Source organism: Cannabis sativa, chromosome 7 (assembly GCF_029168945.1).
Source record: "Cannabis sativa cultivar Pink pepper isolate KNU-18-1 chromosome 7, ASM2916894v1, whole genome shotgun sequence".
NCBI classification, from domain to species: domain Eukaryota; kingdom Viridiplantae; phylum Streptophyta; class Magnoliopsida; order Rosales; family Cannabaceae; genus Cannabis; species Cannabis sativa.
The window spans coordinates 61,515,619-61,539,953 of record NC_083607.1 but is presented as its reverse complement, the minus strand read 5'-3'; the positions used below and the strand labels follow the sequence as shown (position 1 = coordinate 61,539,953).

The following is a 24,335-nucleotide window of genomic DNA, read 5'->3' as shown; positions in this document are numbered from 1 at the left end:
CCAATAAGACAATTTGGCATATATAAATAAGTCCTTATTAATATTTTTATTTTCTTGTTTATTTATTTGGACCCACCTAAACAAAACTATAAAATCCAATAGTCTCTGCTACAAAAATGACATATTTGAGTTTTATTTTATATATCAACATCTATATAGTTTAATTAATTTAAGACTGTCATGACAGTTTTAGTATCTATATATTAATATGTTGTCTAAAGTGAATGGTAGTGACTAATGAAGAAAGAGGCACATGCTTGTGTCCAACAATAAAAAATCTCTATGACACATTTTTGAAGAAAAAAACCATCTGAAATTTATAAATAAATCATTAATGAATCATTTGGTTGATGGTATTATATTAAATAACAATGAAAAAAATATTATATTGTATTAATTATTACGACTATAAAATTAATACAATGTAAATTTTATTATTTAATACATAACAAATAATTTGTATTAGTTTATATTATAATATTTAAAAAGATGTTCAGAGTTGAAAACCTGAATCCTAGCCTCAGACTCAGATTCTAGACTGGCTCCAAACCCTAGACACGACCCAGGACCCTGATCTGGGACCCGAACCCTAATCCTGACCTAGACCACAACCTGAGACTTGGTCTCGGACCCCGGACCAGGCCCCAGATCCCCCAGACCCGGGTTCGAGGTTAGGATCTGGGGATGGGGTCCGGGTCCGAGTCCAGGTTCAGCCCAAGGATCCAGGTCTAGGACCAGGGTTGAGATTGGAGTCATGTTTATGGTATAAAAATATACTTTTATACAACATATTATTAATACGTGAAATCAATATCAAATATTATATTAAATAATACTAATATAATATAATACAATACATTATATCAAACGAGATTTTAGAGTGTTAATTAAACTATTAATAGCTAGTGTCTTAGATCCATATTTACACTAAAAAAATATTTGAAACTAAAAAGTAGTATTTTGATACAAAAAGTTGTCACTAATTTATTAGTCTTATAATCATAACACACACTTATAAACACATTTAATAAAAAGCACAAATTATTATTTTGTGATTAATATTTTCAACTAAGAACTTTTGATTGATAATATATATAAGCTTAATAATTTTTTTGTAGTTATATATAAATACAATATATGTTTTTAAAGGCAACCGATAAAGATTAAACTAACAAACGTGACATATATAAGAGGTGAAGATGTTTCTTCTATCTATGAACGCTCATTGTCGATCCCAAAAACATGCTTTAGCCAATTTTATATCCCAATAAAGTTGCGACTGACACGAGAAGGAGATGCTCCAAACAAATAGACATCAAAACTTGTATATATATTCTAAATATTTATATTTATATATAAATTATTAACTAGTATTATTGGAGTTTTGATTGAAAATGAATCTGTTTAATAATATGATCAATTATATTAAGTCGGCAGCTTCAAGCAAAAGTAGCAAAAGTGGCACATAATGACATATAAAAGAAACCAAAAATGGTATCATTGATATCTCACAAGGAAGTGGTCTCTAGTAAATCCTTACAATATTATATATACACATACAAACCACACTATATATATCTCACTTCTATATATCAATATATATTCCTCATAATTAATTATATATACACATCTTCCTATATAGCTAGCTAGCTTATTATCTTTATATACATATAGTAATATAATGGTATGTACACATTTCTATAGTATTGATTTTTTCATGTAATTAATTTACACACTTATTGATGATATATATTATTGAATTGGTGTAGGATATAACTATGAAAGGTGATGAGCTTGTTGAAGGAAAATTAGATTGGAAGGGAAGAACAGCTTTGAAGTATAAACATGGAGGATTTAGGGCTTCCATGCTCATTCTAGGTATATAATAATTAACCTCTTTTAAGTTTATATATTGCTAAAACCATATTGTTATTGTTTCAAAAATAGAATTTATTTATTGTATATGAATGGGTAAATTCATTTTGGACCATTTTGTTTATCGATCAGTTTTATTTTATTAAATGGTAATTTAGACTCTGTATTTTATAGAAAGAAACATAATAATACCTGATCGAGGTCTAATTAATTTTGGTCAACATATTTTTTTGTTAGAAATAGAGTAGAATTGAATTACCACAATTGTTAGAGTTAGGGAAATAAAAAATTTTAGGGTTAGGATGAAGATTGAAGACGAGTTAGGATAAAAAAAATAGTTCGACCAAAATCGAACTCATGAGTGTATTAAATATGTTCCTTATTGCAAAACAATAGAACCGAATTTTTCTTTTAACAAAATAAATAGAATCATAACTTGATAATTTTTGCAAAATACAGGATCTAAAATGATATTTATTCTATATAATTTAATTTAATTTTATTCAATTTTGTTTGTAACGTTTGGGTGTGCATATATCGATCATATTACTTATAATTTAACTTAATATAAATTTGAGAGACACTTATGAATATGATTGTGCAGGAACGTTTGCGTTTGAAAATTTGGCGACGTTAGCATTGGCGGTGAACTTAATCACATACTTCATAGCATTCTTACACTTCCAAGTAGCCGATGCTGCAAACCACCTTACAAATTTTATGGGAACTTCTTATATCCTCTCAATTCTCATGGCCCTCTTAGCAGACACCCTTGTTGGTAGATTCAGAATTACACTCATTTCCGCACTCCTTGAACTCATGGTACTTAATAAATTAAGGGATAATTACATAAAATACTATTTTTTTTAAAACAATTTATATTTTTACATTTAAAGATTTTTTATGGTATTTTATGAAAGCAACACAAAAATAATAAGAAAATTACATAAAGGTAATAAGAAAATAACACCAAAACAACAATAAAAAATAACATACAAAATAAAAAATTAATAAGAGTATAACATAAAAATACATTCAAAGACCGTATTTTCTGTAAATAAAATCATAAAATTCGTAAAAATATTTAAAATTTCGTACTACCTTATTTTCGTAATTTTTTTTTTATTATTTTTGTGTATTTGGAAAATAATCTCATAAATTAATACATAATTTTTTTAGATAGGGACTAGTACACTTTTAGTATGGAATGACGTTTCTTATTTTCTCTATATGATGAAAAAATTATAATTTTTTTTTTATGACAACGTACAGGGCCGATTCAGTAAAAAAGTGAAATTGTTGGAATTTGAACTTTAAATCTCTTAATTATTAAACTAATCAAATTATAAGTTGCAACATATATTTAGTATTATAAGTGTTATTATTTATTTTATTACTAAATATATTTTAATTTTTCTTTTTGAAATGGGGGCCTAAGCGGTGGGGGCCTAAGGCGGCCGCCTCCTTCGTCTCACTTTAGGGCCGGCCCCTGCGTACAATATTATATAGCTATAATAAATATTTTGTTGTTTTTTGAGAAATTTTGGATAATTTACATTACTACAAATATGATTCAAATAGTCAGTTGTATGTGTATTATATATATATTTTTTTTTGTTATACACAGTTTTATGAATTTTATTTTCTAAAACAAGTAAAATATATTTGTTATAACTACAATATACAACTTCATATAAAAGAAATTGAGAAATTCTCAATTTCTTTAGGTACCGAAAATAGAAAACACTTCTAAAATAGAAAAAAATTAAAGTGATGACCTTCATCTAGTTGATATTCACTTGATTTATAAATTAAAATACGTAAGACCTGATATCATAAGATTAAGAATAATATAGCGCAAGTGAACCTAGCTAATAAGACTACGATACAAATAAATGCAGGGATTCACACTGCTAACAATCCAAGCCAGTATGCCGAAGCTGAAGCCACCACCATGCAACCTCTTAGACCCAACCGCAACATGCGAGGAGATCTCGGGAGGCAATAAGGCGCTTCTTTTCGTTGGCCTTTACATGCTAGCATGTGGGAGTGGCGGGTTAAAGGCGGGTCTTCCAACACACGGGGCAGATCAATTCGAGGAAAATGACCCAAAAGAGGCGAAGCAGATGTCGAGTTTCTTCAACTTGTTGTTGTTGGCGTTGTGCCTAGGTGGCGCTATTAGCTTGACACTTCTTGTTTGGATTCAAGACAACAAAGGGTGGGATTGGGGTTTTGGTGTCTCCACAATTGCTATTTTCTTGTCTATCATTCTTTTTGTATTTGGAATGCCCATTTACCGGTTTCAAACTATTCAAGGAGATAATCCCATGTTTCAAATCATACAGGTACGTAATTAATTAACTAATTGTTATTTAGTTCAATTAATTAAATCCTTGATCTTTTTTTTTTTTATTTTAATTAGGGTTTTGTTAACAAAATGTGTCATTTATGATTACTTGTATTTTAATAAATAAATACATGTAAGATATATAGAGTCCCAATCTAGACATGTTTAATATTGCTAAAATAGCTTATGGTGAGTATTGACCTAACTGAGGCATACAATTTTCTTTTCTAAAAAATAATTAAAAAAAATCTAAATAATTTATTGTACTTAATTAGAATTCAAATAGTTTGTTGCATATATGCATGCATATTCTTTCGAAATTAAGATTATCTTATTAAAAATTGGTGTCTCATACTCTGTTAAATCTATCAAAATTTGACACATCAATTAATCTAATTTATATTAAATATGTTAACTACTTTTGTTGACTTTATTAGAAGTTTAATTTTTTTATAAATAAAAAAATTAATTGACGTGTCAAATTTTAATTGGTTCAACACAATATAAGACACCACTTTTTAATAAGAGATCTTGATCATTCATTTTTTCGTTTCTTTTTTATGCGTGAAAGAAGACTGTCTACACTTTAATTTGGGGATAATAAATTATCTTTAAATTTCTTAAAATTTTGAAGAAAAAAATGTGTTATAATTACAATAAACACCATAATACAATTTAGAGAAAAATAAATTTCAGGTGTACGTGGCAGCGATTCGAAATAGAAATCTAAGTCTTCCAGAGGATCCATCAAACCTATATGAAAGTAACAAAGACGAAGAAGCTGCTATCCAAGCTAACTTCCTTCCTCATACACAAGCATTTAGGTGTGTTCTTATATCTATTAAGTAGAAATTTAAATTAATTAGATACTATTATTTTTTATATATTAATTAATGAGAAGCTTAATTAATAATTATATAGGTGTTTAGACAAGGCAGCAATAATACAAGAAACAACTACTTCTCCATGGAGACTAAGTAGGGTAACACAAGTGGAGAATGCCAAGACCCTCCTAGGTATGTTCCCGATTTTCGGGTGCACAATAATCATGACACTTTGTCTAGCTCAACTCCAAACATTCTCCATTCAACAGGCTCAAACTATGGACAGAAGTGTCATATCACCATCCTTTAAGATTCCACCAGCCTCACTAGCTATTCTCCCAGTAATTTTCCTTATCTTCCTCATCCCCATCTACGATCGCCTTGTTGTCCCCTTCCTTCGTCGCCTAACAGGCATCCCCACAGGTGTCACACACCTCCAACGCATAGGGGTAGGCCTAATCCTCTCGGCCATCTCCATGGCCGTCGCAGCTATCCTAGAAGTAAAACGAAAGGGGGTTGCCCGAGACCATGGCTTGCTCGAGGCCATACCTCAAGTCCAAGCCCTACCAATTAGCATCTTCTGGCTCTCCTTTCAATACTTCATATTCGGGATAGCTGACATGTTTACCTATGTAGGGTTACTCGAGTTTTTCTACTCCGAGGCTCCAAAAGCTCTCAAATCTTTCTCAACTTCCTTTCTTTGGACTTCTATGGCTTTAGGGTACTTTTTAAGCACTATTTTGGTGAAGATTGTTAATAGTGCAACTAAGAAGAGTACTAGAAGTGGAGGATGGTTGGTTGGGAATAATCTCAACACCAATCATTTGAATCTATTCTATTGGTTACTTTCAATTATGAGTTTGATTAATTTTGTTGTCTATTTGTTTGTTGCTAAGAGGTACAAGTATAGGGTTCAAATAAGTACAAGTCCAACCAATGTGGACTATTATCATTCCAATGAGATTGAGCAGAAGAGCAATGCATTGTGATGATGAGGGAGAAAAAATTGAAAAAAAAAACAAGAAAAATATTTATAGTTATGATTATGAATGTATGAGTTTACTTTTTATAACTAGTAGAGCTTTTTTTTTTTTGTTAATTAATTATAAAATCAATTTGGTATGTACTAGTTGTTATGTTTTATTCTTTAAGTTTAATTTATTTACATATTTGTCATTGTGTAGAGAGAAAAGCTTGCCAAGAGTATTCTATGTAGTGTGTTGTACTTGTACTTCAATCTTCATATTATTTAATATTTAATATGATTTAATTACCAGTTATTTTATAACAACTATTGCAGTTTTATTTTGGAAAAGGTACATATATTGCTATTTTTTTTTTTAATTTTTTACACATATTTGTTTAAATTATTTTATTTTTTACATTTTTATAATATTTTATAAAATATAAGAAAATAATAAGAAAACCATGTAAAAGTAATAAGAAAACAACAATAAGAATATATATGCAAAAAAATAACAATAAAACAATATAAAAATAATATATAAATAACAAAAATAAATAAATAATAAAATAACAAAAGTATAACATAAAAATAAAAACAAATAAAATCTGAGAAAACAACAACATTGAACAGAACAATATTTTGAGAAAACGACAAAATTAAGGAAAAACGACAACACTTTGAGAACCAAGATTCAAATTAAAACGACAAAAATCTAATAAAAGAAAACACTCGTTATTACATATAATACATGCAAGATCTTAATTAGCATTTATCTTTTAACCAAAAAAGAGAAGATAAGGTCCTCAAAACGACCATTTAACAGAAACAACAGTATTTTCGATTAAACGACAATAATACGAAAAAACGACAACATTAAAGGAAAACGACAATACTTTAAAAACTTCAACGTAACAAAGTTCTTACGTAATGTTTCATACATAATCTATAAATGCAAGAATATCCTTTATTAGTTTACATTCCATTTCAATGAAAAGAACAACAAATTTCCAAAAACGACAAAATTTTGATAAAACGACAAAATCTAATAAAAGGCAAACACATACATGCATTCCAAGTGTAAACCAAAAGTTGATAACTATGAGCCACGTCATCCCCTCATGCATGACTACTCTACTTACGTGGAGCCCTCACAACCCTCCACGTCATCTCAAACCCCACTATATATATAACCAAATGAAACTCTCATACATAATAAAAGCTATAAATGGCTTCGAGTGATAAGTCACCGTCTCCGATGCCGGTGCCGGAGAAGAAGAAGATACCGCCGGGAAAGGCTATGACGGTGGAACAACACGTGTTGGACGCAGGAGCAGAGATGATGCAGTCGTTGAAACCAGTGAAGAAGATGAATCAACACGTGTGCAGCTTCGCTCTATACAGTCACGACATGACACGTCAGCTGATGACTCATCATTACGTCACTCGACTCAACCAGGATTTTCTCCAGTGCGCCGTTTACGATTCTGACCATATCTCCGCTCACCTCATTGGTAATTAATATTAGTAAAACGGTGTCGTTTTCGTTTTGTGTTTTTTTGATTGATGTCGTTTTGTTGTTTAAGATTGTCGTTTTGATAATAATAATAATAATTAATTAACAGGAGTGGAATATATCGTTTCGGATAAGGTGTTTGAGACTTTACCTCCACAGGAACAAAAGCTTTGGCATTCTCATGCTTATGAGGTTATTTTATATTTATAAATATATACTTTTATACTTACAAAATCAACTTATGTTCATGGATTTTTTTAATTCTTATTATTATTTAAAGGTTAATTAGGATTTTTATTCTTGTATTAAATTATATTACTGAAATTTTTTGACCGTTAAAAATTTTCAAATTTTTATTAATTTCATTCTATTTCTGAATTATATTCCTTAGACTTTAATATTCACTAAATCATATGTCGAACTTTAATTTGTACTACATCATACTTTTTGAATTTTCATGAATTTTCATGCATGTTTAATTTTTTTTATTAAAATTAGATAAAAAATTTTAAATTTAACAATTTTAATAATTTAAAAAGCATTTTTAATAATCCTAAAAATTTAGATACATGATTTATTACATGTCATAGAGCAAAAATTTTAATTAATTTTATTTAAACGAGTTAACTTGACCTTACATTTTTTTTTTATTATTATTTTATTTGACAGTTATAATTAAATATTTATATCTCAACATTATATTGAGTTAATAAAAATATAATATAACTTGATTAAACATGTACACCTCTGATATGGGGTGATTAGAGTAATGGTTAATTAATAGCAATATTCTTAATTTATTGAGTAAATAAATAAATAATTAATAATGGAAATGCAGGTGAAATCAGGGCTGTGGGTGAATCCACGTGTACCAGAAATGTTAGGAAAATCTGAGCTGGAAAATATGACCAAAACTTATGGCAAATTCTGGTCCACGTGGCAGACCGATAGAGGTACCTTCCTACCTATAAATACTATTCTAATTATTTTTTTTAAATATTTTAAATAAAAATAATTATTATGATATGTATACTTATTTTCAATAATTTTTAATATAAATATTTAAATTTAATTTTTAGTTACAGTGTGTATACTCAATTTAATTTTTAACAATAATATAAAATTATATTTATTTACCTATAATCGTCAAGTTAATAATTATATGTCAGTCTTATTAATTAGTCCAACTAGATTATTATATTTTTATTCAAAAATTAATTTAAATATATTAATTATAAGAAAATAAAACATAAATAATGACTTGATACATAATAGCTAATTAGTTACTTACAGTCTTACAGAAATTCATAAATATAATTTAGAGATTATTATTATCAAAAATTAAATTTAAGTATTTATTTATAACCGAGAATTAAATTTGAATATTTATGTCGTAAATTATTTATTTTAATTTCTCTTTAACAAATTTTGATGTGTATATATTTATTTTATAAATTTTTTAAAAAATTGAAATAAAAGATCAAAAATAAATTTTAAACAATTTATACGTTTTTTTTTATTTATTTATTTTATACGCATAAAATAGAGTGTTTAAATTTTCTTTTTGTCTTTTTATTTGTGTTAGGTGATCCGCTTCCAATGGGTGCACCGGCACTGATGATGTCGCCTCAAGCGGTGAGTCCCGGGATAGTGAAGCCGGAGCTGGTGAGAGAAAGAGATGAGAGGTACAACATATCAACAGAAGCACTGGGAGTGTCTAGGGTTGAGATTTCTGAGTCCGAATGGATTAATCCTCAGGCTGACTATTGGAAGCAACATGACAATAAGGGTTTCGCCATTGATATTCAACCCACTCATATCAAGCTCTAGTTCTAGTTCTCTCACTATAATATACATAACTAATAAATCTAATAAATTAGTATTACTTAATTATTAGTGTAATAAAGATATGTATTATGTGTGCAAGTACAATTATTATAGATCATATGTATATATATATATATTATGCATGTTTTATTGCCTTTCTCCAGGGTCTATATACCTTAATTAAGAGAAATGCTAAGCACCCTCCTACGTGTCAATATCGTTATTGGTGCAATTAAGTATCGGGTCCCATATAGTTTAATATAATAATTTTTATAGAGTATCGCTAACCAATTGCAAGTCGACACATCTAGAAGGTGTTAGGCACCACTGGTGTCCTATAGCAATGCTCCTTAATTAATTAGTTATTGTGTTTTTTAGGCCTTCAAAGTTCAATTCCAAAATTTTGATTAAATTATTACACGTTTAGACATAATTAAATATAAATTAATATATAATTATATTAAAATAAAGTGTTATAAAGTAATGATGAAAATGACTACAAATATTTGACAATGTATAGGATTTTATCTTAAAATATTAAGTTAATTACACCATTATATAATGGCATAAGATAAAAAGCATGGATGTGTTCCCGAGCAACTTGTTTGCTTGGAAAACTTGTACTTGTTGAGCGTTCTAATATTAACGCTCAACACATTTTTAGCTAATTAGAGGCTCGTTGTTCATGACTCTTTAGGAGCACTACAAAATATTTACCTTTAATCATAATAAAACTTGTAATTGAAAGTAAAAAATTGTGACTAATTATAAGTTATTATTCTTATATTATGACTAAAAAGTTCGTGGCTAAAAGTATTAGTCACAAAAATTACAATTTGTTGTGACTAAATATATTTTTAATGACAATAGTTGTTGTGATCACTAAAATTAAATTAGTGACAACTTGTAACTAAATACTGTTAGACTTTTATTTGGGCTTACATTAAGTTTTATTGGTTTTATTAAAACTTGGGTTGATTGGATAGTTCTTTGCTGTGTTAGCCCATGTTGTTGGTGATCAATTGTTAATGGGCTTAGCATCTGTGTGTAAAGTCTAGGTGAAGCAGAAGTGTGGGCTTTTCTAGTTAACTGAAGCCTTTGATGAGCAGGCCCAGTCCAACTAGGGTTTTGTAGCTAAGTCCCCTCCCTAACTCTATAAATACATATTGTCTCATCACAATTGTATACCTTTTGATAATCAGATAAAATAAACTGCTTCTGATTTAGAGATCTAGGGAGGAAGACTTAGTTGATAGTATTGCACTATCGAATTGGAGTAACTGCTGTGGATCAATCAGAGATAATTGCTATGGATCAATCAGGTACACATACCTAAAATATTATATCTTATTATTGTGTTCTATGTTATATACAAATAGATCTTGGGTTAATTGTTAATTTATCTAACATGTGGTATCAGATTGCCTATTGTATATGATTTAGAACCTATAATTTGTATATCAATTAATATGTATATGTTAATTTTCTTCAATTACATATTAATTTCGCTATTATTTTATATTGAATTTTTTGTTTTTCAATCTTAAAAGGTTAGGGATTTTATTCATTATTGAATTTTCTTTCTTTTGATATATTACTTGCTTAAAGTAATTGAACAAATTAGGAGAATTTTAAGATTAAATTTTTAGGGTTTATATTTTTTTTTTCTTTATGAAATTTCATTTGGGATTTTTGATTCTATGGTTTATACACTAAAATTGATGGTGCAAATCTCATTACCAATTGATTTAAAATGTTTCTAGACGTTTGATTTTTTCGAATTGGATGAGACACATAGCCAAATCGGTTCTTTAAGTTCTTATATTTTCGGATTAGTTTCATTAAAATTCAAGCATTGTTTTACATGTTTAATCCCAAATTGAACCCATAAATAGAGTATAAAATCGATTCCGGACAAAACCCCTAGCTTTCCCGTTGTTTTCGTCGATTTTTGGCATTTTTTTTCGTCTCCGACCCGACCGCCTGGAACCGGGTCGTGCGACCCACTTTCAGACCCGGTTCAAGCTTGAAGATGAAGTCTGCCAGCAAAGCCCACTCTCGGAAGCGGCGCGTGGGGGCGCGTGCGGTGCCGTCCGGCGTCGTTTTTTGACGATTCTTTTTTTCCAGCGTTATTAGAATTTAATTTCTGATTTTTTGGTGATTTTTAATTAATTTTTTGACTCCGTTTAATAATTATTATTATTTTAATGATAATTATGCAGTTAAAAAATTATTAAAAATAATTTTTGATGATTTTTCAAAATCCGTAAATCATAGAAAATTTTTTGGGTTTCTTCTCGTTCCATAAGACATAGTCACTCTCTTATTTGATTTATATTGACTATGTAATCTCCACCAATATTTTTTGTTTCACATCTTTTAATTATTTGTTGTTCTAAAGTTATAAAACTTGATCGTTTGATACAAAAATAATGTGTTATGGTGGACACTTTATTTTTTGATTATCAATATAATAAAAGCAATTATATATCTCTTTTGGAAATTTGGTTGAAAATTATTCTTTTTCAATGATTGCTTTATCACCAAATTTCACATGTTGAAGAAAATATTATATCTTTTGGTTGACTATATGTGTAATTACTTGCCCAAAGGTAGTATTTACATATATTAGTTCACATTCCATGAAGTGAGTTAATATTAAATGTATATATTTTAATTATTTGCCCAAAGGTAATAATTTAAATATATAAATTTATTATTATTTTTTGCTTGAATTAATACATATTTTTTAAGAAATTTATTTGCCCAAAGGTAATAAAATTCTTAAATGATATGTATTTTTTCTTTGTTGTTAACTTCATGAAGGTAGATCATGTGTGTGTTATATTCTCACCCCAAAGGGGAGTTTATAATGACCAGTTGATTCTACAATATTTTCTAATGCATTGCTCATATTGCTTATTCAAGTTTTAATTTTTTTTGAATTTTGCGGTCTCCTTTCTGCGAACAACAATAACGTTTTCATCTGAATTCTGAATGCTTCCAACTTTAAGACATGGAAACGAGATGTGAAAATTACTTTAGGCATAATAGATTTGGACTTATGCCTTCGAGAAGAAAAATCTGCTGATCTTATTCTAATATCAGAATTGTTGCCCAAAAATTCTTCATGCACATTGGAAAAATTCAAATCATCTTAGTCTCATTGCTATGAACCGTTTAATTCCTGAACATCTTTTGATGGTTTGCCAAACACCTCAAATACTAATGAGTTTTTCAAAGTAGTAGAAAAACTATTTCACACTAGTGAAATCGCTAAAGCTGGACATCTTATGGATGAAATGGCAACCATTAAGTATGAAAAATCAAAGGAGTGCGAGGTTTTATTCTGAAAATTATTCATGTTCAGATCGAGTTGAAAGAACATAATATTCCTCTTCCCGGCTTTTACACCATTCTTTAAGTTCTTCATGAACTCCCTACCTCTTTTAGCTTTATCAAGACTGCCTAAACACTTATAATAAAACATGGAGTTTTAGTGATCTAATTTCTCAGTGTGTAGCTGAAACAAGCAAGCTAACAAAATGAAAAGAATGAGTCTTCTCACTTTGTTTCTCAACTCAAGCCCAACAAAGGATAAAGAAAATATGAAAAGAAGCAACCACAACCAGGGGCTAAGGGATCTCAGAAAGCAAATAAGTGAGAGGGAGTCAAAGCTTAAAGTGGCACTTATGTTGGAGTTGATGTTATCTATGTTGGCACACTTATTCTTGAATTACAGTTTAGTGTTCAGATTATTTTGAACAGTAATTTCTTGATTCCTACTTTTAAAAGGAATTTAGTTTCGCTTCCGCTTTTGGTTAAACAAGGATATTCTTTTCATTTTGCAAATGATAATGTTGACATTATGCTTGACTCTCGAATTATTGGAAATTGCTTTTATTCTGATGGTCTTTACAAGTTGTCATTGGCTCCTTTAGATTCCTCTTTTAATGTTGTGAATACTGTGGGTAAAAGACCTCATATTAAGGAAACATCCTTATTGTTATGGCACAAAAGATTGGGTCATATTTCTAAAGAAAGAGTTGATCGATTACTTCTAGCTAAAATTCTTCCTCCTGTTGATGTTTCTGGTTGGGATACTTGTGTTGATTGTACTCGTGGAAAATTGACTAAAATAAGAAAGCAGACTGCTATCTATAGTCACTCTTTATAAGAGATTATCCACACTGACATCAGTGGACCTTATTCCACCACGTTGTGCAGAAACAAGTATTTATCACTTTTATCAATGATTTTTCTCGTTATGGATTCACCTATTTAATTAAAGAAAAATCTGACGCCCTTGATAAAGTTAAATCTTTCGAAATGTTCTTCAGAAACAATTAGGAAGAGTCATCAAAGTTGTTCTTTCAGATCGTGGAGGAGAAATTATGGTTGTTATTCAGAATATGGACTACGCATGAGGCCTTTTGCTGCATATTTTCTCGAAAATGGTGTAGTTTCTCAGTACACTATGTTAGGTTCACCTGAACAAAATGGCGCTGCTGAAAGGAGAAATCACACTCTCATGGATATGGTTAGAAGCAAGATGAGTAGAACAAATCTTACAGAGTTTTTATGGGGTGAAGCACTTATGACTGCAAGTTATATTTTAAATTATGTTCCCAGTAAATCATTTCCCAGAGACCCCTTTTGAGTTGTGGATCGGGCGAAAGCCTAGTCTGAATCATCTTCGTGTATGGGGTTGTCCAGCTGAAGTAAAGATTTATGATCCTAATTTGAAAAAGTTAGATCCGAGAACAAATCTTTATTATTTCATTGGTTATCCAATGCACTCAAAAGGCTATCGCTTTTACTGTCCTACTCGTGGTACGCGAATTGTTGAATCTCAGACTGCTAAGTTTCTGGAATTTGATGTTGCTGAAAAAATTCCTTCAACATCTCTTGAAATGGGGGAGTCATCTAAAGGAATTTGTATTCATATGTCATTTTCAAGAGATGATAATAGTAGTCTCCATCCTACTCCAGTTGGTAATGCTCCCAGTGTTGATGAATACATTGCTCCCGATATCGAAGATGATGAAGGTCCTATTATTGATGAAGGGCCTATTAATGATGAGGCTCCTATTGTTAATGAGAATCCTGTTATTGAAGAAATTCCAGTTGTGAAAGATATTATTCAAAACAATGATCAACAAAGAGAAGTTATTCCAGAAGTACCTCCTCTAAGAAGATCTCAGAGACAAAAGAAGTCAACAAAGTGCATGATAATTTTGTTTATCTTGGAGAAGAAGAATATGATATTGATCATTTTGTGGATCCTGTCACTTTTAGTGAAGCACTTAATAGTCCACAATCTTCAAAATGGTTAGCAGCTACGGATGATGAGATCGACTATATGAAGAAAAATGGTGTATGGGAGCTAGTTTTATTACCTGATGGTTTTAAACCAATAGGTTGTAAGTGGATTTTAAAGGCTAAAAGGGATAAAAAGGGACAGATTGAAAGGTTTAAAGCGCGTTTAGTGGCTAAAGGCTTTACTCAAAGAGAAGGTATTGATTACACTGAAACTTTCTCACTTGTTTCTACTAAAGATTCATTCAGAATTATTATGGCCTTAGTTGCGCATTTTGATTTAGAGTTGCATCAAATGGATGTTAAAACTATTGTTCTGAATGGAGAATTGAGTGAGCAAATTTTTTATGTCTCAATCTGAAGGGTTCGAGGAAAATAGAAATGACAATTTGTTTTGCAAATTGAAATGATCCATTTATGGTCTCAAACAGGCATCTCACCAGTGGTACTTGAAGTTTGATAAGGTTGTGTCACTGTTGGGTTTCATCGAGAACAAGTTTGACTAGTGTATTTATATGAAGATCAGTGGGAGTCATCATATTTTTTCTTGTTCTTTATGTAGACGATATTTTACTTGCCAGCAGTGATTTGTCATTACTAAATGAGACCAAAAGTTTTCTGTCTACCAATTTTGATATGAAAGATCTTGGAAAGGTATCTTTAGTTTTGGAGATTGAGATTCATCATGATAAGAATTGAAAATTTCTTGGCTTACCTCAAGAAGCTTACAATAATCGTGTGCTCAAAAGGTTCAACATGGATTTGTGTAAAGCTGGTTTCGTTCCTATTTTGAAAGGGACAAATTTACTAAGCAACATTGTCCTAAGAACGACTTAAAAAGAGAAGCAATGAAGAATATCCCATATGCAAGTGCAGTAGGGAGTTTGATGTATGCTAAGGTTTGCACTAGACCTGATATTGCTCTCATGGTCGATGTTCTTAGGAGATATTTATCTGATCCTGGCCATGATCATTGGGTTGCAGCCAATAAAGTTTTGAGATATTTGCATAGAACGAAGAGTTTTATGCTTGTGTATAAGCATGTCAACAATCTTTAAGTTGTTGGTTATTCAGATTCAGATTTTGGTGGTTATGTAGATGATTTAAAGTCAACTTCTGGCTATATTTTCACTTTTGTTGGTGCTGCTATTTCTTGAAAAAGTGTTAAACAGACTTTGATCACATCATCTACTATGTATGCTGAGTTTGTTGCATGTTATGGGGCATCTTTGCAAGCTTTGTGGCTGAAGAATTTTATTTCGGAGATACGAGTGGTTGATTCTATTTCCACACCTATGCTAATCTATTGTGATAATGATGCTGCTGTTTTCTTTTCAAAGAATAACAAGATTAGTAGTGCTTCTAAACATATGGAAATAAAGTATCTCACTGTCAGAGACTTGGTCAAGAAAGGAGACATTGTCATTGAAAATTGCAAGACCGAGTCGATGTTAGCTGATCCTCTAACCAAAGGGTTAAGTGCCGTCTTTGTTTAATAAACATGTTGTTAATATGGGCATTTTAGAATCTTTTGTTCCTTTGGGTTAGTGGGAGTTTCTTGCTTTATCTTTTGAGATTACATTTATATGTAATTTACTTGTTGATGTTATGAACTACTTTGTGGGCCAATACTTTTTTGATTATTGGATGTTTATGCTTTCAATTAGGCTTTGTTATATTCTCGAGAATAATTGAATTGAAAGCATGTAGTTCATATCTTGTTGTGATCATTGTATTTTAAGTATATTTGCTTAATGACAATGATATGTTGTTGGCTTAATTCTTTAAGCATATTTAGTGACACTAACTTATTTTAAGTGGTGTATGATGAATTTCACTGGCTTATTTATTAAGCATCACGGTATCAGTGAAATTGAGGACTGATAAGGATATTATGTTATTTTAAATTGATCACATGTTGAACATAATTCCTTACCACACTACTAGACTTATTGACCATGTCGATTTAATACTTTGGTATTTGTGATTATGAATGTCTTTTGTTGAGTTAAAAACAATATGACTGTCATAGTTCATTATCAAAGGTTAAATTGGACCGGTATGTTGAGATGCTATCAGAGAACTATCATTTTTTAAAGTGGCCACAAATGTTTTCCTGTTGTTCAACCCATGAGTCGTTTTCAAATAAAATTATTTTGATATATAATATATATGTATTAAAATCAATGTAGCCCAAGTGGGAGAATGTTAGACTTTTATTTGGGCTTACATTAAGTTTTATTGGTTTTATTAAAACTTGGGTTGATTGGATAGTTCTTTGCTGTGTTAGCCCATGTTGTTGGTGATCAATTGTTAATGGGCTTAGCATCTGTGTGTAAAGTCTAGGTGAAGCAGAAGTGTGGGCTTTTCTAGTTAACTGAAGCTTTTGATGAGCAGGCCCAGTCCAACTAGGGTTTTGTAGCTAAGTCCCCTCCCTAACTCTATAAACACATATTGTCTCATCACAATTGTATACCTTTTGATAATCAGATAAAATAAACTGCTTCTGATTTAGAGATCTAGGGAGGAAGACTTAGTTGATAGTATTGCACTATCGAATTGGAGTAACTGCTGTGGATCAATCAGAGATAATTGCTATGGATCAATCAGGTACACATACCTAAAATATTATATCTTATTATTGTGTTCTATGTTATATACAAATAGATCTTGGGTTAATTGTTAATTTATCTAACATATATTTTAGTCACAAGTAACATTTTGTTGTGACTAAAAGTCACATTTAGTAAAAACAAATTATGTTGTGATTAAAATTTTATCACTAAAAGTATCAGTTTTTTATAGTGGAGAATGATTATAATCACTAACAAAATATATGGATTATTAGTCAAAACATTTTACGAAATCTAAGGTTTTTAATAATGTTTATTCTAATTTGACCTTTCATAATTTCTTGTATGAAACTATTTTAAATAAGTAATTTATAGGCTACTTAAGATTTTCGCCTCGAATTATAATTTATGTATTATTATGCTTCTTGAAGTACTTTTCAGCCCATTAAAGATTGTCCAATAATTATTCACAATATTGTAAATTGTTCTCTGTCAAGTTTTGTCACACGTAGCAAATAAAATAATGACATGGCTGATAAGCGAGTTGTCACATCATTGTCATGTAATCTGTAATTAATTTAAAAAAAAATTATTTATTTTGTTAAATTTAGTTTTATATATTTTTTTTTAATTATTAATTGATTTTTAGTTTAATAATTTTTTTAAAATACATGATTTTTACTTTTTTTTATGTTGAATTATACACGTGGCACTGATGTAACAATTTGCTAAACAGTCATGTTATCATTTAGTTTGCCACGTGTGATAAAACTCGACAGATTGACCAATTTATAATATTGTGAATAGTCAGGGATCATTTGTAACGGGCTAAAAAATTGAGGGGTACAATAACACATACATCATAGTTCGGAGAATAAAAATCCTAAATAGCTTAATAAATAATATTGAGAAAACTTCATCTCTTCCTATCTATAAAACAATTAACTATTTTGGAAACCATTAACTTTTGAGAGAAAGAAAAAAAAAATAACTACAATTTTTAAGCGTGAACTAAGAATAAATTTGTTTAACATTTTTATCATTCTTGTGTCAAGTTATTTTTTCAACTTTTCTACATGACCTCGAGGCTCCTACAGTATTTGTCATCGCATTAAAGTTTAACCACTAAGTTCGAGATGGATTAGTGTGGTTTCTCTACGCCTAAGACACCAAAATATCGGTATCTTGCTTGAGCAAAGAAGACGAGAAACGAAGCTGTTTCTCTAATAGCCCTATTGCTAATTTTTTTTTCTTGTAAATGTAATTTTAAATTTCGTTTGCTTCCTTACCAGAAAGAGGGCTTCAAAGTTCTTGTCTTTAATTTACTTTAACATTTTGATAGTTATAATTTACTTTAACATTTTTTTAATTGTATAATTATTGCCAAACCTTACTATAAAATTAATAATTACTTTATATGACATACAATAACATTTTCAAATATTATGAATTAAAATTTTTCTTTGAAGTAATAATTAATTTAAAGTTATTATATTCAAATAATTTCAATCTATCATCCGGAAATTTAATTACATGCAAACAAAGTTTAATTAAGTCTCTCAGCTAGCTTCTTTTAATTCGAGTTTTCTTTGTCATCTTCTTCCTCTTTATTTTAAAAAATAACCCCAACTTCTTGATCAATAACTTCCCAAATAATAAGAAGATTTGATGTACCAATCGAAATTTTTTTCTTCATATGTGCACGACTTATTCCCGCATTGCTTTTCAAGTTCCAAGAAGTATTGAAAGTACTCATTAGGATGAACAACTTGCGCCTCAACCTGTGTTAATTATCGTAATACAATATTAGTTAGTTTATCATCAAAATAACTACGTTTTATACCACTGTCAAATTAATGAGATACCAAATACAAAAACAAGCAAGCAAACTAACCTTTTCAATTAAAGCCAAATGCGCTTTTCTTTCTCTGATTAATCGTTGTAAGTTTGCTCTTTTTTCGCTTTCTTCTCTTTCCTCTTTTTCTTTTTCACTCCTTGTCTTTTCGAATATTTCCCGCGTCCTTTTCTTCAATTTCTCATCGACTTCGATCTTTGTAGCTTGGTAACTTGAGTTGGCATGCATAGATTTTGCATCAAGAATAGTTTTCTTGAGAGGACATTCTATTTCTTTTTTTTTTTCAAAGAAAAAAATATATAGGTTAATAATTTATCATTAACTCTATATATATAAATTAATATTAATTAAATAAATTAAATTAACCAATTACCTTTTTCAAATGACGAAGATGAAATTACAGTTCCACTAGCAGAAACTATCGATTTATGATATAGAGTTGACGTTTCAGAAATTTGAGATTTCCCGTTAGTAAATCTTTCAGATTTGTTCAGGGATTTTCTTTGGATAGGTTTTTTAGGACCGGATTGCTTCTCCACCTATGTATAGAAATTAATATATAAACTATTAGAAAATGCATTTATATTTAATACATAAAAAACAAAGAAACATGTACCCTAATTAATATATTTAATTAAGATGATTAAAGAAGATTATTACCTTTGAGATTGATGATTTGTGACGTTTTTTTAACTCAGACTTGATCAAATTCAGTCCTCTATTAATCGCCATCTTTCTCAAGCTATATATATATATATAAATATATGAGTTGAGTTGAAATTATGAATTTGTATGATCAGTAGTATTAATATATATTTAGTAATGAAACTTATTTAATTATAATATATGAATGGATGAAAAGATGAAAATGAATGAATATGAACGTACTAGGCTACTAGCTAGCTTGGTGTCTTTATATAGCCAAATCATAATAATCCTAATCCTAATCCTAATATAATTATAATATCTTAACCCTAATTATTATTGTGAAAAAATATAGATATTTTTACTTAGTCAAAGGAGTCTCCTCCAATATTTGATTTTTTTTTTATTTAAAAAAAAGATATTATTCTCTTTTTTTTCCAGAAATCTGTACTTTCACTGCCATGGCCACTATCTTATATATCTTCCATCTGAATTTGTGCGATCACATCTCCGGATTTTTCGGCCCCGCCGTTGAACTCTCCACTAGGAATTTCGGTCGTGTCTAGAAAGTTCTCTTCGCAAACACGTTCTCCTTCTTGAATTGACGAGAACTTTCTTGTTGTTTCACAAAGGCAATAGTTCTCAAATTATTTTCCTTTGCGAATTGATCATGAGATTCTTGGGAGTACGTTGGGCCTTTTTTTGGATGCTTTATGTCTACTTTTAAGAACTCTGTTAAGTAAATTCCACTTATAATCAGTCCCTTATACACAAATATCCACATCAGCAAAGTAAAAATAGAAACAAGTAAACAGACACAGTCCTAGGGTGGCTTCGCCTCTAGTGGATCAAGACTTAGTAGTTAGTTACAACTGAAATTGTAACTAACTCCTAAGACCTTGATCAACCGACTCTACAACAATATAAATACATGAATCAAAGAGAAGAAACCTAGATCTAACACATAGAAACCAGATCAGAAAATTACAGAGAGAGAGAGAAAAAGAGAAAACCCTAGTTTGAAGACTTCAGCTCCAAGATCCAACCTCGAGAATGCAGATCTCATGGTGAGGAGACAGAAGGGATGAGTACATGCACAACAACAACAAGCAGAGTTAGATCGAGAAGAAAATCACAAGGAAAAACAAATAAAAACTTGTACAAACAAAGAACTGAGTTTACCTGATCAGATCTGGTGACAAGAAGCTCCAAAAGTCTGTATTTTGCCTTTGATCATAGTGGATATCAAGCTAATCTCTGAGACGAGCTTGACAGAGACGTAGCCCTAATTTTTGGGGTGAACTCTGAAACAAATCTGATGATTTCTTTCCTATTACTTGTTTTTCATTTGTCTAAACCTAAATCTATGGGTGTGTGTGTTTGAATCTGGGTTTTCTGGGTTGGAATCGAGAGAACTTGCTCTGCTAGGGTTTCGATTTGTGGGTTTGTGAGGCTGAGTGATTGAATGTTAGAGTTTCTAGACCCTTCTCAGAGTATTTAAAACTCTGAGGACCAAACAACACAAGGTTGAGTGTCGTGTTGGTCATACGGTGCCGTTTAAGTCTAAAGCATAAGTTAGACTTGGAAAGGTCGGTTTTGACCTTGATACTGATATTTTAATCTTTGTTGGTGTAGGGCAAAAGGGTAAAATCCTACAGTGGTATCAGAGCCTGATTTGGCTAAAGAAGATCAACAAAGATTCAAGGGAAAATATCAGGAAGGAATTGGCAAGAAAATCTTGAAAGAAAGATTGACAAAAAGAACAACACTCAAACAGCAAGAAGATCAAGATTCTGATTCAAATTCAAAATTCAGAAATACAAACTGAGAAATTCTAAAACTCTATCTGTTTCTTTTTCAATTTTATTAATATGAGTAACATAAAATTTGATATTGATAAATTTGATGGTACTGGGGATTACAGAATTTGGAGAAGGAAAATTAGGTCTCTCCTAGCTCAACAGAAATTACTAAGGGTGCTAGATGAACCTATTGAATGGCCAGAAGGAACTTCTAAAATACAACAAGAAGAATACCTAGAAACTGCTACTGGAATTCTAATCTTCAACCTATCAGATGCAATCATAAGATTGGTAGATAAAGAAGAGACTCCATCAAAGATTTGGAAAAAGCTAGAAGAGCAATTTCAACAGAAATCTTTGACAAACAAGATTTATCTCAAGGAAAGGATTTTTGGGTTCAAAATGAACCAATCCAAGTCCTTAGATCAAAATCTTGATGAGTTCTTGAGGATGCACATTGAGCTTGCAAATTCAGGGGAAAATGAGGCTCTTAGTGATGAAAACCAAGCCATCATCATACTTAAATCGTAAATCGATAGTTTCTGCTACCGGATGACGAAACCGAGCATTGGTTGGCACCAAATGTGAATAACATCAAGGTAAATGTCGACGCCGCTTTATTTGACAGTGGCACTAGATATGGATGTAGTCTAATTGCTAGAAATCATTATGGTATGCTCATAGAGGGAAAGACGCTTCTTTTTACTGGTGTGGTTCAAGCAGAAGCGGCTGAAGCTATTAGCGTCCGAGAGGCCTTAAGCTGGATTAAGAGACAAAAATGGCAACATGTTATACTCGAAACGGACTGTCTCACGGTGGTTCAAGCATTAAGAAGTGCGATTGAAATGGTATGGTCAAGTTATTCAGGAGTGTAAAACTTTGTTGTCTGAGTTGAAAACTGTTATTGTTTTATTTGTTAAACAATCAACAAATATGGTAGCTCATAACTGTAGAGCTTCTATATTTTTTCCTGGTTGTACTTTCGATATGGAGTCTGTTCCATTCGATTTGCTACCGTCTTTGGTAGCGGACTTTGATGGTTAATAAAAATGCATTTTCCATTCAAAATAAATAAATAAATAAATAATTTTACCATTTTTATCATTCTTGTGTCGAGTTATATTTTGGCTTTTTTACAAGACCTCGAGGCCCCTACTGTATTGTCATCGTAGTAAAGTTTAATCACTAAGTTCGGGATAGATTAGTGTAATTTTTCTACGCTTAAGACACCAAAATATAGGTATCTTTATTGAGCAAAGAAGATGAGAAACGAAACTACTTCTCTAATAGCCCTATTCTAATAGCCCTATTGCTTTTTTTTTTTCTTTCTTGTAAATGCATTTTTAAATATAGTTTGCTTCCTTACGAGAGAAAGAGAGGGTTTCAAAGTTTTTTTTCTTTTATTTGCTTTAATAACATTTTGGTAATTATAATTTTATTCGTCTCTAAAAGGCTTAGTTGAGAGTTATTGGTTCACAATGAACATAATTATAGCTTTTTTTTTTTAATTGTATAATTATTGCTAAACATTACCATAAAATTAATAATTACTTTATCACATGCAATAACATTTTTAAATATCATGAATTAAAAAACTTCTTTGAAGTAATTTAAAGTTATTACATTCAAATATATCATCCGATTCATTAAGAAAAAGTAATAAAAATATTTAATTACATGCAAACAAAGTTTAATTAAGTCTCTCAGCTAGCTTCTTTTGATTCGTGTTTTCTTTTTCTTCTTCCTCTTTATTTTAAAAAAATAATCCCAACTTCTCGATCAATCACTTCCCAAATAAAAAGAAGATTTTATGTACCAATCGAAATTTCTTTCATCATATGTGCACGATTTATTCCCGCATTGCTTTTCAAGTTCCAAGAAGTACTGAAAATACTCATTAGGATGAACAACTTGCGCCTCAACCTGTATTAATTATCGTAATACAATATTAGTTAGATTATCATCAAAATAACTACGTTTTATACCACAATCGAATTAATAAGATACCAAATACAAAAACAAGCAAGCAAACTAACCTTTTCAATTAAAGCCAAATGCGCTTTTCTTTCTCTGATTAATCGTTGTAAGTTCGCTCTTTTTTCACTTTCTTCTCTTTCCTCTTTTTCTTTTTCACTCCTTGTCTTTTCGAATATTTCCCGCGACCTTTTCTTCAATCTCTCACCGACTTCGATCTTAGTAGCTTGGTAACTTGAGTTGGCATGCATAGATTTTGCATCAAGAATAGCTTTCTTGAGATGACATTCTGTTTCTTTATTTTAAAAAAAATATATAAGTTAATAATTTATCATTAACTCTACATATATATGTATATAAATTAATATTAATTAAATAAATTAAATTAACCAATTACCTTTTTCAAATGACAAAGATGGAATTACAGTCTTGGCAGAAACTATTGATTTACGATATAGAGTTGACGTTTCAGAAATTTGGGATTTCTCGTTAGTAAATTTTTTCATTTCAGATTTGTTGAGTGATTTTCTCTGGATAGGTTTATTAGCACCTGATTGCTTCTCCACCTATATAGAAATTAATATATAACCTATTAGAAAATGCATTTATATTTATTAAAAATAAAAAAACAGACACGTACCCTAATTAATTATAATATATTTAATTAATAAAGATGATTAATGAAGATTATTACCTTTGACATTGATGATTTGTGACGTTTTTTCAACTCAGACTTGATCAAATTCAGTCCCCTATTAATCGCCATCTTCTCAAGCTATGAGTTGATCAGTTGAATTTGTGAAAATGTATGAGT

At 30.3% G+C, this 24,335-nt stretch overlaps 3 protein-coding genes across 4 annotated transcripts; 2 read left to right on the top strand and 1 right to left on the bottom strand.

The window, feature by feature from the left end:
* The first annotated feature begins 1,743 nt into the window (after positions 1 to 1,743).
* Positions 1,744 to 6,035, top strand: LOC115696804 (protein NRT1/ PTR FAMILY 4.5-like). The gene is made up of 5 exons (XM_030623687.2): positions 1,744 to 1,878; positions 2,480 to 2,697; positions 3,777 to 4,220; positions 4,919 to 5,046; positions 5,144 to 6,035. The coding sequence occupies exons 1-5, from the start codon at positions 1,779 to 1,781 to the stop codon at positions 6,033 to 6,035; spliced, it is 1,782 nt and encodes a 593-aa protein (XP_030479547.2). The 5' UTR covers positions 1,744 to 1,778.
* Positions 6,036 to 7,218: 1,183 nt separating this feature from the next.
* Positions 7,219 to 9,511, top strand: LOC115697582 (oil body-associated protein 2B-like). Its single transcript, XM_030624656.2, has 4 exons — positions 7,219 to 7,524; positions 7,636 to 7,718; positions 8,365 to 8,479; positions 9,112 to 9,511. Exons 1-4 carry the CDS (start codon positions 7,239 to 7,241, stop codon positions 9,354 to 9,356), a joined length of 729 nt encoding a protein of 242 aa, XP_030480516.2. The 5' UTR covers positions 7,219 to 7,238; the 3' UTR covers positions 9,357 to 9,511.
* Positions 9,512 to 18,633: 9,122 nt separating this feature from the next.
* On the bottom strand, positions 18,634 to 24,296 carry LOC115697597 (uncharacterized). 2 transcript variants are annotated; one of them, XM_030624679.2, is made up of 4 exons: positions 24,216 to 24,296; positions 19,474 to 19,639; positions 19,140 to 19,372; positions 18,634 to 19,026 (listed from the first exon to the last, which is right to left on the bottom strand). In XM_030624679.2, exons 1-4 carry the CDS (start codon positions 24,285 to 24,287, stop codon positions 18,883 to 18,885), a joined length of 615 nt encoding a protein of 204 aa, XP_030480539.2. In that variant the 5' UTR covers positions 24,288 to 24,296; the 3' UTR covers positions 18,634 to 18,882. The 2 variants fall into 2 exon arrangements, with proteins under 2 accessions (XP_030480539.2, XP_030480538.2); XM_030624678.2 differs by lacking the exons at positions 18,634 to 19,026; positions 19,140 to 19,372; positions 19,474 to 19,639 and adding exons at positions 23,126 to 23,470; positions 23,584 to 23,816; positions 23,919 to 24,087.
* Between the last annotated feature and the right edge of the window lie 39 nt (positions 24,297 to 24,335).